General features: G+C 39.8%; 1 protein-coding gene and 1 long non-coding RNA gene across 8 annotated transcripts in view; one reads left to right on the top strand and one right to left on the bottom strand.

Annotated features, from left to right (window-relative positions):
- The window catches only part of LOC308065441, an 18,128-nt gene extending 12,991 nt beyond the window's left edge, over positions 1–5,137 (top strand). The window contains exon 2 of the long non-coding RNA XR_013928772.1: positions 1–5,137. This exon is cut by the window's left edge and continues 11,346 nt beyond it. This is a non-coding gene — a long non-coding RNA (uncharacterized lncRNA).
- LOC308065436 (uncharacterized protein) overlaps positions 1–18,058 on the bottom strand; it is a 250,785-nt gene that overhangs the window by 96,055 nt on the left and 136,672 nt on the right. For 5 of the 7 annotated variants that reach the window (XM_080391412.1, XM_080391414.1, XM_080391416.1 and 2 more), the window contains one exon: positions 1–18,058. This exon is cut by the window's left edge; it is cut by the window's right edge and continues 13,291 nt beyond it. Coding sequence is in view for 1 of the 7 variants with exons in the window: in XM_080391418.1 (XP_080247544.1) it covers positions 9,956–10,236 (281 nt within the window). In the remaining 6 variants the exon portion in view is untranslated. The other 2 variants (XM_080391418.1, XM_080391417.1) reach the window with 2 other exon arrangements.

The raw sequence follows: 18,058 nt of genomic DNA, 5'->3' as shown, positions 1-18,058 counted from the left end.
TTAAGATACAGAGATAACAGATTTTTTTCTTCAAAGCCATTTCAACAAACAGGGCTGTATTCAAACTTTAGGACAAGTCAACAAATATTAAACTTCAAGCAGTAAGCAAAGAGAAAATCTCAGCCCCCAAAGAAAGCAGCTGAAACACTTAGATGGAAGCAGAAAGGGGGCAGAATGTGACATGATGGCCATTCCCAGTATTGTCAGTTGTGATTCTGCCTTCTTTGTGTGCTGTTCTGCCATTGATCATGGACTGGACGAAAAAGCCTTTAAGGTCAGAAGAGCTCTGTGACCAATATATTTAAGCATCCTTCAAGATACTAAGTAGCTTTCAAATGAGGGTTTATGGAATTGTATTAGAAATATGCCTGTGTATAGGTGAAATGTGAAGGAGGTAGGTGGGAAAGATGGACTCCTGACTTTTTGATTTTATTTTTCACAATCTAGGCTTCAAAGAAGAAAACACCTGCTGTTTGGACATCTCTTTCTGTTGAAATGACCTGAGTAGCCTCTGGAAGGCTCTCCTGTTGCAGATGAAGCACACGTTCATAATTGTGTGGTGCCAGTTTTAGATTTTAAACAAGTTGTAAACTGGGTATGGAATTAGCAGAAAGTCTTACCCTTATAGAATGAACCTTCCCATAGTGGGTACTAGGGCTTTTGTAGTCTGGTTTTGCTCTGTATATTCAGCCTCAGTTAAGCTTAATTTTGCATGGGAAGTTAGTCTGACATTCTTGTTTATTCAAGGACATTTTTTCTTAACTGAAATAAAGAAGTTATGAGACACACTTATTTCTGAATTTGAAATACTTAGAGTACACAAGTTTTTAATTTTCATAATGTTTCAACTATCAACCAAATCTTAAAATTACTTTTTATACAAATATAAAATTGTATGACAAATGTTTCTTGCTATATGCATCATTTAAAGTTTACATGCATGCTAGAAATGTTGTTTTAACTTCTTGTATTACAAGTTTATGGGAATGTGCCTAGAGACCAACATAGTTTTTGCCTCTTTTTTCAAGTGTCTGAAAAAAACAGCCATGATCTTGGAATAAAAGATGCACATTCTTTTGATTTTTCATTTAAAACACTCTGAAGTGAAACATTCCAGTCCTAGGGTCACTTCCATGAATTTCTTCATCAAGTGCTTTTGATTAGACCTGGATTTTGCTAGTATTCTCTCATCTGTATGTTAATGCCATTTCACTATTTCTTCCCACTCATAGGTACCACCTGCCCTCTGCAATATTGCTTCGCACACCTATTCCAGCTAAACAATTCATATTAATCAGGCAACATAGCATTTCCAGTGAAATCTCTCCTTCTTTCCGTCCTCTTTCACCATGACACAAAACTATTTTTATACCTCTCTGGCTTTAGTATTAAGACATGACATCTTTATTTCCTGGCTGAATACCTGCTGTCATTGATATCAAAATGAGTAAGCAGGCGAGCCTGTTGCATAGCTTCCTCTCCTCCAAATTTCAATAAGAGCTCAGTGACAAATGTCATGTTATGCCAAATCTTTATCTTTATCTATCTTGCCCAGCCTCCACAGCTACTGGCAAAAGGCCTTACTTCAGCTACAGTCACATACCATTCCTATCCCAGTGCAGCTGGTCAGCTTTTGAGGGATGATGAACACATTTTTTTTTGTGTGTGTGTTACATTTTACATATACATATAATTTATAGTAATTGTAGAAGAAACTTAGAAGTTAGATTTTAATATGCATTATGAGCAAATTCTGAGACATTTCACGTGTGTGCCTAAAATCAAATTTCTGAAATCAATATTTAAGCAAATTTATAGCTGCTTGATTTCAAAGGGACTTCAGCATTGGGGAAAACAGGCACAGATTCAGTAGTTGAAATAGGAGCTACAGTCAGCTGATATCCTGCAAAATCGTACTCTTGAAAATTAAATTCATATTTACCCTACAGGGGTTGAACTTGTGAGATCATCTGTCATATCGTGAATATGTAAATAATTGTTTTTCCTTCCATTTTCTTCTTTCAGCGGACAGTGCAGTTTTAAAATTCTTTAGAACTCTTCTGGCACTCATAAGTGAGCCTCTCCAGCTAGCATAGAGGCAAATTTCAGGCATCAAAAGAAGGCAGAGACAAAGATTATGGGAATGACTGTGAGTACATGCTGACTCCTGGACAAAATAATTAATTTCTCTGGCTAGGAAAAAATTCATCAGGATACCATGACCATGGCTTTCTTATGACACAGTTGTCTGGAGATGGCTTTTTGCCTTTTCTGTTGTCAAATGCTGACATATTTCATGTATATTTGGTACTTCTAAAAATGTAACAAAAGAAAATTATAATCATAGTAGAGATGAACAATTTACTTAGCTGTACTACAGTTTTCAGTTTTCTTTAACACCACAGAAATTGGTAATTTTCCACATGCTGGAAATACATTACCTTATTACGGGGCTGTGCCTATGTTTTGAGAACAACTTTTTCATTAGTGATAAACGTGAGTGAGTTCACTATAAGAGAATAATATCTTCTCTTGTTCACCACAATAAAAAGGCTTCATTACCATCATTGTTATCATTGTTTTGTTTCTGAAATGAGATATTTTATTACAGTAACCATGAAGATTTCAGAGTATAAGGATGACAAAGTTTGTAAGCACACATAATATTTACTACTAGGTCAGCTGATACAGTTTTAAAGAAATAAAACCATACAAGCCAAATCTTGAAACATGTTTGGGTTTTTTTTTTTTGGTTTGGTTTTTGTTGTTTTTTTTTTTCCAGCAGTACTGGCTGACCAACTAGAAATTACTACTTGCCAGCATGGCATAATGAAATATTTTATCAGTGGGGAGGACTGGTAGTCACACACTTTCTATCTTGTACTTTGTAAGAGGCTTTTAATAAAAAAGAAAAATCAGGAAAGATTTTTTTTGGAAATGATGGGAATGATGGGAAACCAGCTCATCATCTAATAGGCAATGATAATGTAATCTAAAACTTTGAAGTTAATTTCAGTTCCCCATCTACTCTATCAGCCTTTTAAATCAGAAACCAGAAAATCCTGAGGTTTCACACCTCCTGTGTTATCATGCAAACCAACGATCTATTACTGGAATCTATTTTATTAGTAGCACAAACAAACTCAACTTGTACTTGAAGAACAAGTGCAACCTGTAGTGGCTTTATGGAATAAACAAACATATATGAACTGTGCGAATTATCCTTAAATGACTGTGGAACTGTAGAACAGTTTTATGTAGCATCCCATATTAAAATTATGCTAAGTGAGTACAAAGTTGGTTGACTTAATGTGCATTTATATATTTTTAAGTGAGATACATTTTGCATGAATTAAGGAACATTGGGAATTTTCTTGTAAATAGATATGTCTTCATCCCTCTTTGTCAAAGCCCGAGTGATAATAATTTATATTATTATTTTCTATGGGATGACTAGCTGCTGCTACAGTCTGATCTTTTACCAAGCCGATAAACGGCAACTTGTGCAGAGAACAGGGACAGAAGAAGCCGTCATTCCTGCAGTGCTACCCATAGAGACAAGGATATTGCCTGTGAGGTGCTAGGCTGCAAGTCTGCTCCTTTGCATTTCTCATCCTCCTCCACTCTTTGTCACCCCTCCTTTGGTTTTGCCCAGCTGCCAGCCCCTCTGCTGCAGGGTGTCTGTGGGCATCCATCACACTTCCCAACTCTGTATCTCACTGAAAATGGACACTGTGCTACCTAGAAAAAAAATATAATTATATAACTTTGTGGTTCACCTTCCATTTGGTCATTTAAGGGATTTTGTAGCCTGAAATTGTATTTATTTCCATGTTCTACTTAGGCAAAGGGTTTCCCTCCCCGTCTCAGGCACCTCAGCTTAACAGTACTGCATAGCACAATGTAGCTCATTTATCTTGGGTTTGCCCCTCGCAGAGCCCTTCTATGAGGACTCTTGCTGTCTATCGGCTTTCTCAGTAATGCTCTAGCTGCATGCTGGCTGGAATGCAAAGTTCAGTTTTTGCCTTGAAGGTAAACATGCACTTCTCTTTGGGGATCTCCATGATGGAATTTGTCTGTTATTGAGGCATTAGATGTAGAAGATTTAAAACTTTCCCATCAGCTATTTGATGTGCACATACAAATCACAAAGAAAAGTATGGCTTGCTTATACATGGGTGTACATGCTGTTAAATAAAAATCAACTTCATGAGAAATACCAGTTCTGCTTAAAACTTCATGTCAATTTAATTTAGTGTTAAAAATCCCCTACCCAATAAATAAAGAAGTGAATTTAAATTGATGCCAAGCACCCAGCTTTGGGATATTCTCCTGAAGAGTGGTTAGCCAGCATCAACCAAGGGAGCTTCACCAGTGTCGCTGGAGTTAGTCTTACAGCAGCTGAGGATTTGATCCTGTTATTTGAACAATCCTACAAGAATGCCCAGTGTTTAGGAATTAGGGGAAGCTAGACAGCCATGTGGTGTGACATAAGCCAATGGTTTGGCCTTGATTTTGTCCGATTAAAGTATGTAAAGTAGTGGTCATGAAAACAGTAACTGAAGACAAAGCAGTTTTGTCTTGAAATTGCTTAATGAAGGCAGGACTGACTGAACAGTAGCACTGGTTTTTAGTGACCTTTCATAAAGAAAAGGCAGTCTGTCTGTCATTATGCAAATTCAAGAACATCTGTTCCATGAAGCCCTGTAATAATGCCTGAGGTTTGCATCGGATGAGAATAAAAACTGTTTTGACAAAGGCTACAGAGTATGCTTGTATTAGCCAGACAGCTCCTTTTTCTGCTCCAAGTCTACCTCAAGAGTAGGGGGGCAGATCTTCAGCTGGAGTAAATTGTCATGGTTCAGTGGAACTGGTTTCTTAGAATGCTATTTTATTCAGTGAATAATGTCAAAACCTAAGAGGTAAATTAGACTTACAACTGCATTATCAGAGCATTAGTATTTCATTACTAACAATGGCAGCAACTGATGGGTGACACAATGTGAAGTGTTTATCGCAGCCTTCCTATGCAATCCACAAAAGCAGCAGCAAACATTGTTTTAATAAGAAGTCTGCCAGTGACTAACTCACATCTGCTTTAGTTTAATATAAAAAAAAAAAAAAAAAAGCAAACAATATTGACAGCATATATAAACAATAAGTGGATGTCTCAGTTCTGTTTGAATACTTAATAAACCTCAGGAAATACTTATTAAAACATATTGATTTTTTGCAAGATTGCTACCACCTCTGAATTTAAATGATGGAGGGGCTGGTGTGCTGAGGGTCATGAGTGCTGGGGACTTGTGCACTCCAGTGGTGGCTGATAGAAATAATATGAAGGCAGAGATCAGACAGGAACACAATGTACATCAGCTCACATCATCCCTTTAGGAAGAGCAACCACAGGCTCATCTCATAGGCCTATAAATAGAGCATAGGGGAATTAGAGCAGAATTTCATCTTGCGAACATACATCACAGCTCTTTTTCAGCATCGGAAGCAGCAACCTCCTTGTGTTTGTAGCCAAACGATAGTTCTGTCCCCAGCTGCAGGGGGAAAGAGGAGGCTGCTTGACTTCTCTGCACTGGGACAATCACATCTAATGTCAGTCATTGCTAGAGGACCTGTTGGAGAATAACTGACACCCTTTCAGAGCCCAGCTGAGCAGTGTAGGACTCAAAGAATTATTCCTGTCATACCTTTTTTTAAAAGTACTTATTAACTTTTACATCACACAATGATTCCTAGAAATTTTCACAAAACATAATAGCCCAGGGAATAAAGAAGATACACAGATTTTTGCAAGAGCCCACAATCAGCTGGGAGATTTTATTCGATTTTATGCTGGGTTTTGTTTGTTTATTTTCAAAATCCAGCTTGGATTTTAAGGGTGAGAATTTAGCCAGCCTATCTCTAGGAATGCAAACATCAGACATTAGCTCTATGCTAAGAAGGGAATCTTCGGCTGATCATAGATGTTTAATATAAGCAGGAGGAGTCAGTCTCTGGCTATGCCCCTTCCTGTTCATTGACTATAGGGTGGAAGTTGGGCAGTTAGCTCACGCTAGCCTCATGACTTCCAGATAGCTAAAAGGAGGTAAACCAAATACTACTCCAGAGCCTGTAGCTTACCCTGCCAGAAAAGGCTATGATAAATGATGGGACTCACTTTGTCTTAAATAACTAAATATAGGCAAAAGCCTGGCATTTGTTAAGCTACTTGGCAGTTATTTTGGGGGTGATGGTGAAAACAATGCAAGCCTCTATCTCTGGTCCCCATTCAGGAAGCCACCACCACAGCCAGCAACTGCTGATGTGGGTATTTGCGGGGGATGATCTCTGTCCCCTTTTCCCACTGCAATCCCTTTCCTGCCTGTTGAAAGTGGCCACAGTACAGGACCATCTGCCTTACCACTATAGTACTGAGATGTTTATCTTGTCTGGGGTGACCTTGACGGGCAGGATGACCGTCTAGCAGTGAGTAACTGCACCAGAGCTTTTGGGAAATGGCTGTGTTTCAAACACAGCGTCACTTGTGTTTCTGAGGGTGGTGTGTGAGTAATGAGTTGTTTCTGGTAGTTGTCGTCATGGAGTGGTACACATCCCATGGATATTTTTTCCTGTACCTTGCAGGTTTGGGGGTGTGAGCCTGGGGAGTGCTGCTGGTTTCTGTTCTTGTGTTTTATGGTATCACTCATGCATTCCCCCATGAATTAATCTTACCTTTGGCAGTGATCCCAGAGCCATATAAATTGGTAGTCTGTATTTTTTTTCCCCAATAAATATCTGGAACTAAAATCTGGGAATAAACTACACAGCAGGTTAAAGATAGAGCTATCAATATTGTTTCCAGTAAAGAATAGATCACTTTTAAACAGAATAGGTGAATGGAAACACCAGGTGAATGGTTTTAAAGCAGCAACCTGTTTAGTGCTAAAATGGAAAAGTTTTCCACTCCTTAAAATTTACACAGATGTTTTACCCTCAGAATTGGCATTACCAATTCTTAGGTTAAGATAGTGACTTAAAACATGAAAGAAAGAGCCAGCAGAATTTTTGTCTTACAAGATATAATCAAAAGGTCAGAATTACGTAAAGTGTGTCAAGGCTTTTGTGAAAAAAATGGTTTTAATTTGAAATTATCTTGTTGCGTTTCTAAGTGCAGTTATCACCCAAATATAGAACAATCTATTTGCTGTCTTTTCCTTCTGTGTGTGAATCATCTTGCTTTCCAGGGTGGAAATGAAAAAGAAAAAAGACAAAGCAATAAGAACCAAAAATCTGCTAAATCAAGTAGTATCTTCATATAGTTTTAAAATAACATAAAACCAAAATTTTCTGAAGAGTTTATAAAATAAAAATAATTGCGAACTTTTAAAGATGTTTCATACAATCGTTCTAGTCTTCAGCCAGCTCTACAATTAAGATGGTCAGGCTAACTTATTAAAGAAGTAACATGCTAATTCTATATTTCCTCTATTTTCTATTGCTTTCATTGCTAGTGTTCTTGAAAAGTTAATAGACACTCACATCAACCAATATACGCCTGCAGCTTTAGCTTCATCTTAACATGTTATGACGTGATTATTATATAATGCATCAGAAATGACTTCTCATTATTGTTTTTAATTATGATGATTAACTTGGATTCCTTCTTCAAAAGTCTAACTCTGCATTTTTATTTTAAATCCCAAGAGAGCTTCATTCAAACCTGAGACATGCCAGAACCAGCCAGACAAATTATGTCATCAACACATATTTTATTACTGGTTACATGACAAGTTTGCACTCTTTGGTGGATCTGTCCATGTCAGTGAAGTAAACAACCTTGTTTGGTCAGGCTGCCTTGTGGATAGTGAATAACGCGTTTGGTTAACTAGCTTTCTACAGAGGTAGAATGTGAGGAAGCAGAGATCATTTATTTATGGCATAATTCATATTTTAAACCCATCATTTATTTATACTGTTGATGCAGTTTTCTTACTAGCATCTTATCGCAGTTGACTATGCTTTCAAACAAGACCCTGTATATTCCACAAGCTAACACTCAGTCATCATAGGCTGTTAGCACGGTTTTCCAGTGTACACTGCACAAACATACACATCCAGCAGAACATCAGAGCAAAATAATCCTTCATGCATAATTCACACTTCCAGTCTCTGCATGCTTCATGGACTGATGAATTACTCGGTTGTGCTGAGGTAATTCAGAATGAACTAAAAAGCAAATTATGGCAGGCATGTGCTGTAACATTATTATTCTGCAAGCCTGGATTTTGAAATTACTGTCTCTGAGACCTGAATCTGAAATATAATTAATTCAGCCTCCATGGTGTTTCAGTCCAGTGTCTTATGTCTGAGGATGTCCATAGACCCATTTCAAAAGCTTACACAGTCCAGAAACACAATTTTATTTCTTTCTTTTTGCCTGAAATGGGCCTTGACATTTTAAAATCATTAAATGCAATCTCTTTCAGATGCTCACAAAGGTCACAAAGACTATGGGACTACCCCTGTTATGCTCTACCACCACAGCTCTGATCCACTTTAGCAGGGGAACTAAGTGCTCAAGGCATTCAAAATTGAGCTTCTAATGTATTAAATGCATTAGTAATAGTCACAGCTTTGCTAGAATTTCCATTACAAGGTCTAGATTACCAAGAGGAACAGGCTGCGTGGGATGCAGTTGACTTTAAAAAAGGGTGTATTATTGTGTTGGATCAGAGCCTGAACAAACACTTGACATATTCAGGATTATTTTTTTTTCTTGAAAAATAGGATTTGATCTTTTTTTTTCATGGGTGGGGGCGGGGGGGAGGAGGATAAGATTTTTTTTTTAAATATGGTTTGGGCACAGTCTGAGGGAACCACTAACATGACAAAACAGGGTGTGGATGGCTCATGATGTGCATTCTTGTTGCACGTAGCACATTGCATGTATCAGCAGCTGTTTACAAACCTCTCTTTAATTTCACACCAAAAGTAGCTGATGACAACCTAAGAGAAAAAGGAATAGCACTATAAACCACAACAGCTGTGACATGAATACCTTTCTTTCATACATGGCATTATTGTCTGTTTGCCCTTAAAAAGACAATTTTTCAAGTTGCTGAAAGGAAAAGGTTCATCTGTTCAGAGAATACAATCCAGAATGCACAAAATTTGCTAAATTTAATCAGTTTTGCCTAGCACTGGACCAAATTTTAAGGCTGCCTTTTTCATTCAGTGACAGCAGGAGTAAGCCCTAAATCTCTTCTGGCAGGTCAGACTATGGCCAGAGAGAGCTTTTAAAGAAATCCTTGCTCTCCTATTTCCAGCTTTTCCTCCTTCCTCTGGCTGCCCACTCTTCTCCATAGTGCCAGACCACTGTTCGCCTGGCCATGTGGCGAAACCTATTTCTTACCCTGATCCTGTGTTCACGGCACATCTGCGTGAACAGCTATGCTGGCACAACAGAGGCGGCTGTAGAGAGTCGCAAGTGGCCTGGGTACTACCAGCAGCGCTCCCACCGAGAAATACCTACCCAGGGCTAACAGCCTAACTTTCACTTGGGTATTTCCATGCCCCAGTAGTAATATCACAGTCTTAAATAACAGCCACCAGAACTACATCAGCATTGCTGTAGGAGAGAATATATGTTATAATCTAGTTTATCCAGAGCAATGCTTGCCAGTCTTGCAGTTTCTCACAGCTCTCCTCAGCTAACAGATAAGGCAGGCATCAGATCCTGGAGATACTTACAAAACCACACAGACTTGAGCATTTATCTGTGCATCTGGGATGTACTGAGGCTCAAAAGCAGTACATGGGCATGCTGAAAGGTCGCAAGGACAAACATCCTGAAAAAAACCCCAGCTATTCTTTCCAATGTATTTATTTTTATGTATTACACTATTTTGTCAGAGTAATTCCTCCTTTCTGAAAGTGTTTAAAAGTGTTTGAATTGTCGTCATCACATCAGCAGGAAAGGATGTAGCGTGACCTTCTGTGGGTGGTTTATGTTAAACATTGCAAATCTTTGTGTTCCAAAAACTGAAGTGATACTGCTGTTCTGAGCACACAGTGCCAGTGACAGGGGCTGAAGCATGTATGTGACAGCTACGTAAACATGGCAAAATATGTTTGGAGCCCCCTGTTCTGGAAATGTGTGCAGCCTCTTAGGTTTACCTTCCTGAGAAGTTCCTCTGAATCCATAACGAACAGGACCAAAAATAAGTGAGTTTGCAAATCCACCTGTGTAAAAACATGCAGATGTCAATTAGGAGAAAGCTGGTGTGAACAGGTACTCTAAATGATTTGTGTCCACTTGACTGCAAGTGAGGATGACAAAAAGCATCTACCTGTGGAGAGCTGAGGTGCTCCCCTGTTTCCCTTAATATCTGTTGTCCAGTTCTGGTCTTCTTTCAGGTGATAGCATTAACTGAGTCTATTTTTACTACTCTGTGTCACTTGTTACTTTCCTGGTGTGCTCTGCACACAATCCAGTCTTGTCCTCCATCCCTGCTGCTGTTCCTTTGCACTTTCTTTTACACCCCAGTATCTGCACACAGCACCCACTTCTGCAGCTTATGCAGAGACTGGTAATTCATTGATTATTGTGAGTTATACCACTGGAGCTTTTTCTTTCTAACAGTGTCTGAGTATCGGCTAGTAGTTTTTCTTCCTTGTCTTATCTCTGGTTGGATTCATATACTGTCTACTGTGCAATGTGTTTCAGTGTGTAGGTCATCATGTGATGATTTTTCCGTGAATTTCCACTGCTTAGCTAGAGTTCAGCCTTCCTTAGAAGGATTCCTTATATCCAGGTTTCTGTGTTCTATTCTACAATTATTTTTTTAAAAACTTTTTTAATGGGAACAGATAACAACCTAACAAAATATTTACTCACATGCTTCCTGAGTATCCCTACTGAACACAGATAACTATTTGTTTGCACAAAATTAAACACTATTAATCAAATGTTTTATTGCATTGACACCTTAATTTGCATTACATGTATCACCAGACATGTGATGTAGATGAATATGTGAATGCTTGTACTACCTCTGAACCTTGTAATGAAGAGCTGATTGGTAAGATCCACCTACCCTGGTAAAAATCCAGTCTTTTTTGCAACTGAGGAGTAAGAGTTCAGTAAAGTGGTATGGACTGATATTAGTGCAACCAAAACCAATGTTTGGATTTAAAGTTTTTTTTCCAAAATGTATACACAGTTGGTCTTGCAGGACAAAGGACTCTTGCTTGCAACTCTCTTGACCAAAGCCATAATAAAATACTACTGCACAGCTTGGAGAAGCCCATCCATACTAGCGATGTTTTTTGCCAAGTTCAGCTCCAAGGGAATGCAATTTGCTGTATGTATATCTTACCAAGATAAAAGCCATAGTGCACCGGTGTAGACTGCCACTGGCCTTACTTGTACAGTAACATGATCGTCTGCAGAGATTGCAAGGGCCACATTCAGAAGAGAGAGGTTGAATTGAGAGTTCAGAAGAATATTAGGTTGCAGAGTGAAAAGTGACATCTGGGAATCTCACTTCAACCCTTGTTTATAATCCACAGCCATGACTGAATTTGTCTGGGAGAAGACAGGTGATGGAAGTGAAGGTCTGCTCCACGCAGCAACTCTCCTAGGGATAGAAGAGTGAGATTCCTCACTCCTTGTTTAGGAGTTTACAGCACAGACTTCTGTCTCTGAGCTAATCGTCTAGACTCCCTTTATAGTCATTAGAGAGAAACAGGCACTTCTGAAAGGCAATTTATCTGACCCATTTTAAATGAGACTGTGAGGAGAAAACGCGCTGCACTTTGGAAATGCCTGTTTCTCACTGGAGACCAGAAAGGGTGTGTGGATGATGACAAAGGCACTGCAAATCAGGCAAGGAGGATGCCACTTCAAATTAAGGATTCACAGATAAATTTATTCCGGCATTTCCCAGGTTTAGACAAATCCCCATTTGTCTTCTGTTATGGGTGGGCAGGAGGAGGTGACATCTTACAGACATGTTTCTCTGACCTTTGAAAAGCATTGCATTTTCTGCAGGTTTGTTTCATAGGCATCCAGATCTGTAAGCACCCTTGCGCTGACACCTGAGAAGCAAAGCAGTGCAGAATACACAAGCACTCGCAAATGGAAACTGTTGATAAGTGAAATGTGCGTGTCCTAACATCTCAGCAGCTATACAGTTAATACTATTGTAGGCTGGGGCAAGCATGATTTTGTAGCAAAGATCTGGCAGTGCCAGCAACAAATAAGTACAGGTTTATTCTGAAGAACTGATCTGAGAAGCAGCATGCAACGTCTACAGACACCCCACCATCTGACACCCCCCTTTACTTGATCATCATGTTTACCTGATCATCAGATTAACTGTGGCAAAAGTATCACTTCTGACAAGCTGGTTTTGCACCCAGGAAGTTTACCTGGTGTTCTTGTAGCCAAACAGCTCCTGTCCTGTGCCTCACCACTCGTAACAGCTCTCATGAGCCAGAAGAGGCATTTTCAGAAACCTGGTACCATCAGTTGCCCCGTGCAAGCTCATGGCTTTCACATGGTTCTGTGCTGCCGAAGGCTGAGTTCACAGCGGTGCTCACAAAACACCCCTTGGCACACTGTCCTTCCTGCAGGCTGCTTCCCCCGCCTCAGAGACAGGCTTTCGACTAAACCTGTGAAGAAGCTGGAGACGAAAACACTTCCCCATGGCGGCTGTTCCCCTCTCGGCCCCTGAGTTTATCTGTACACAACACACGCCTTTTCCAGATCTTCTCTTTGTTTACCTTACCCTTGGATAGGTCTTGTCATGATTTTGAAACCTAATACTGAGAATGAATATTTATGTGATCAAAATACAGAAGGTGGATAAATTCTACATCTGAATAAATCGACAGGAACTGGTTCAGAAAAAAAGAAAAAGAAAATAAGTGACATTGCTAATATTTAGGCTATGTTTTGGAGTCTGTACAATTAATTCAGAAAGTCATCTATAGCAAGACAGCAAGATATTTTTAGCATATAACACTTCAATACTACTAAGCTTCTGTAATCTTCAAGTAGTTCTTTTATGGTGCACTTTTTAATTACATTTTACATGTATGTATGGCAGCTTGTAGTCTTCTTAAAATAAATATTTCCCATAAATCCATATGCATGATCCACACTTATTTTGTAGTACAAGATGTGCTGACAGAGATTAAAAGATTGCAACACAGCAGAAGGCGTTGTGCCATCTTGCAAGCGCGAAGTAGGTACCTTTCTCTGGCTCAGATTTTAGCATCTGTCTTCCGATTCATTACAGTTCTTGTCCCACATAAAACTATAATCACCTCTCAAGCCTCATTTCTTCAGGTACTGACACTGTAGGCTCTTTGGGGTTGTAGCAAATAAAAGCCTAAATGGAAGTGTAAGTCCCAAGGGTGAAAATGCTTAAACTGCAAAGTTTTCTTATTGCAGTCTTCAATAAAGCCTTTGTGCTGGGGGAATACACTAGAGCCTTTCAAGTAGGTTAGACAATAGCTAATAATACCTGTTTTCGTTAGAAGGATGTGACACCTTGCCTCTCAGGGTGCGGTTAGCAAAAAACCCCCTTTCGTTAAAACACCTTTTTCCTTCCAAAAATGAGTACATTGCATAAATCTGGAAGCAGGGGTTTTCACTGAAGAGAAGGTTAATGTTTTATTTATTTATTTGTTTACCTGTTTACTTGTGCCTCAATATAAAGGTAATCTGATTAGCTTAAAGCTGGGCCCAGGCTCAGTTAACAGTGAGGCATGCTGAGCACTGCAGTGAGCAAGGAGGTGACCCAAGGAAACTCACTGTGCCTTTTGCCCATCCAACAGGGATGCCGGTACCCAATCCTGCTGCGAAGACTGAGGAATCAGGGCACAGCCACCTACAGATGATGTGGGGTGCCCATCCCTGAGGAGGCTGCAGGAGTGGAGGCTCCCTGCAGGGATGCCCCTCGGCGTCCTGCCGTAGCCCTGCCTGCTCATGGCAGCGCTGCCCCTCATCGCCCTCTTGTCCCGCTATCAGGTCACTGGCATCAGCCCTCCTCGCTCGCTTCACTCACCAGCACCACTGATAGGGTCAGTGCTGTGGATTTGTCCCTGAGGAGTCATGGGATGTGTTTTGTTTTGCTTAGTTATCTTTAAAAATATTTTCCTGCTCGATCTGGAGCCTGGCCAAAGGCTGGCTCCATGGAAAGGAGCATGGTTTTGCACTACTGCTAATGCAGTGATGGCAGTGGAATCATAGATATAAATTACAGTAAGAAAAGTCTTAATCCTATATTTTGTCTGTTTCCACCTTCACCCCTCCCATTGCTGCCAGCACCTCCTTTTCACACACTTGGAAATGATTTTATGAAGTTTTTACTGGCAAATAGCTGTGGTTTCTGTATAACAGTCTTTCTTGTAAAGAAAGAAAGATCAAATAAAGAAACGGTTTAGACAAAACTAGTACCAGAACAAGTAAATGGGTGAGACACTGAACTGTGGTATTTCTATGGTACTTCCTAACACAGGCTAAGAAGTAGGTCCCTCACCTCTCAGCTTGTCACCTCACAGGGTCCACAAAGGGAAAAGCCCTGGAGGCTTGCCACTGTTTTGGACATAAAGGCTGAGAAAGAACTTCGCATCCAGCAAATGGACAGGACCTTCAGGTGTCTGACCTTCCCTTGGGAATGTGGTGGAGCAGGCACACTTCACTGGGATTGCTTGAGCTGAGCATGGGCTTCCTTACGAAGGAGAGACTCTGTGAAGTCTTCCCCATATACTCCGTGCTGTCTTAAGCAAGTGAAAAGCAAGTAGCATGAAGCATCGCTACCGAAGCATGAGCTACATAACCCACAGTCACATCCACTGTGGAAACAACACCTTAGGAGAATAAGAAAATCCTTTAAAATATTTAAATATTGTAATTAAAGTAATAAACAATAGAAAATGTGGAAATTAATAGTTTAGTTGTTAAAAGTACTTTTTGAGCCACTAACTTGCTAGGGAATTTTGTGAGAAAAGGAGAAAAAACAAATCCCACATTTTCTCCTAAAGGAAACAAACACTCTTAAATCCTTGCTCATGAGATCCATGTTCCCCAGCAATAGGAAGAAAAGAACCTGATATGGAAGCCTCTTACTTTGCATAGTTTTCACAGATTTTTTAATAAACTTCCACTACCTCTGAAGGTATTTCACAAGACACTATATGATTAGCTGTTGAAACTGTGGTTCAGCCAATATTCTAAAAGACTAGTACTGAAGTGGAAAATTGAGTTGGTGTTAGTAACCTTGCAAAGAGGAGAAAACCTACCCAACAGTGGAAAATAAATCTATGACAGGACACTTATCTAGGAGGAAAATAAATCATCCCTACAATCTGTTTTCTGACTTTTTTAACATTTTAAGCTGCAGTGTGTGCAGATCAATAGAAAACAGTGGGCATTCAACTTGGGTCCCACAGTATGAAAAACACTCTTCTGAAAAAGAGCTTGGCAATTTTTAATGCTTTTGTAATTCTTTTTTCCAGAATGAATGGCCTTTCCAGGTCAGTAGTAGATAAACAGAAAGAAATTCTAAAAAAATTAAGGTCACAAGGTCAAGCACAGTTAGGTCAAAAAGTGACAGCTAGGGTTTCCAGTAATTTAATATTTAATGTTTAATGCAATACTGAATTATGCTTATGGCAAAGATTGCTGCACACTTAATTTTGCACAAAATTCCTGCCCTAGAAAACAAACAGTCCTTCCCTATTAACAGGTATTCTGCATTTTACTTTGGTGATTATTTGAATCTAGACCTCATTCTCTATGCTATTCAAATTTTAAAAAAATGGATTTATTAGATTCTTCTTTGTATTTTTCTTTTCTCATCACAACCTAGAGGTGCCAACAGCAATTTGTGTTGTTGCTACCTAATGGCATATAAGAACATTTGTTGATTGTCTCTTCTGATAAATTCACGTGGTTTACTGAACTAGTACCCCAGGAACTAAATGGCAAATGCTGCACAGTTGTGTTAATCCACATTCTTGGGCGAATGTGGGATAAACCAGGCACAGAACAGGCAAAGGTCACAGTCACTGAGAGCAGCCACCACCGCCTTTCACTGCACTTGAAGGCTCTGAGTTTGGCTGTGCTGGCTGCTGCAGCCATGCTCCTCATTTCTTCACAGCTCTTGAGTAAATAATTATGATTTAGGGCACAGGAGTAACTGCCCTTGCACATCTAGTTATTGTTGTGGACATCAATGCACCTGCTGACCCCCACCTCAACTCCTGCTGGTAACCCAATGCCCACCCCCAGCCTTGCATCCTGCACCTTCACACCACAGTCACCGACAAAGACAAAAGAGGAAAATAAAATGCAGTTTTCCCTTGCACTTTGGAGAAGATTTGTGCTGAAAGTGGAGATGCTACTACAGCCAGGAACCATCAGGTGCTGTGATCTTTTAACTTGGAAACCAAAAAAGCTCTCTTCCTGGCCAATTTTACTAAAGTATGTTTGAGCATCGATTTGGTGAGAGTAGAAGGCACACGTGTCGTAGGTCTCTGTTAGTAAGTGAGAAAAACAACGGGAGATTTCAAGGCAACTACAGTTTAAGACAACAGAATCTCTCACATATTTATGGCTTTTGCTGGATTGTTCATAAAATGATAGCTAATCCTAGCTTGTAAAAAAAAGCAAGTTCATCAGGAGTTGAGTTTGGCCAAACTTCCCAAATGTGCCTCCCTACCTGGGAAATTTACTCATGGCGCTGAAGTATGGGTAAAGCAGAAAATTAAAGCACATATGTCACCAAAGTACCACTAGCCCAACACTCCTGAGCCCCTGAAGAGGAGGGAAGACCAGAATCGTAACATCTGTATGCTTCTAATACAGAGATAATACTTAACCTTACTGTGTATTGTACATGCTTGTGCAAATGACACTTTATTCACAATAGCAGCTCTTCTGAAAGGAGCTCAGAAGTGCTACAGCATCTGTTTCAGATAGTGAGGGAAAATACCGTGTGCCCAAAGCAACTGGATAGAGGGGTGGTATGGCTGAGCACTAAGAAAATTTCTCAGTCCTCTGCTGAGTCTTCCCAGGTGAAGCAATGTGCCTCTTAACAAGTAAATCCTTTGGGGTTTATTCCCTTCTGATCCTTTTACCTAAGAAGCTGTGGTGAGACATGCCTACGGGGATAGCTGAGCCATTTGTGTTAGATCATCAACATATTCATGTTACCAGCTGAGCAGACCAAGAAAAAAAAAAAACAAACCAACACCCACACACAGCAAAGGAGAGAACAATATTTGCATGTAAGGTAATTGTGTCAGGAACACAGCATCGTTTCTAAGCCACAGGCTCCTCACGGGGGTTTGTTTGTTGTTGTTATTGCTTTTTTGAAAGAGAGATATTGAACTCTGAGTCTTACCCATGCAATATTAGCAAGCTCTCACAGGTAGGGGTGGTAATTATAAGGCTTCATTCATTGGGAAGAATGTCGAAAGCCTGAGGGGCATGGTTTCTTGGTATGGTGTAATTGTACTTCCTTCTAATAAAAGGATGGTGCTTATTTCCCAAAACAGTCTGGCAAGCATAAACAGTTACCTTTACCAGACCCAAACCACTATTCATGTCAGGGGAAAGAGTTTCATTGTCCTCACTGAGTGCTGCTGGATTGGGTTCATAAACCCTGTCAAATAAAGCATTTAAGCATGCAAATAGACTCATTGCTCTAAATGGGAACATCCATGTGCTTTGCTATGCTAATTATCGAGATCAAGAAATCCGTACAACTAAATGAACAATAAGTCAGAAACAAGAACAGAATTGCAAAGACTTCATGTGGAACCAAAATCTAGAAATCTTCAGCTGGACAATATTGAGCTGAGATCCCCACCACATGGGGCCCCTGCACCTTCAAACCTTTTTTTGACTTGAGTAGGCTGCAGCTCTGTCCCTTTCTCTGTCTTTTCTTTAGTTTTGAGGTTCTTTAGGTTCTTTTGGTTGTTTCTAGGGTTCTTTAGGCCTTTTAGTAAATTGTCACCTGACTTTGGCTCCCATCTGAAGAAGGACATC

This window comes from Falco punctatus (assembly GCF_963210335.1).
Source record: "Falco punctatus genome assembly, chromosome: 6".
NCBI classification, from domain to species: Eukaryota; Metazoa; Chordata; class Aves; order Falconiformes; family Falconidae; genus Falco; species Falco punctatus.
The sequence above is the reverse complement of the archived record's forward strand: the minus strand, read 5'-3'. Positions and strand labels throughout refer to the sequence as shown.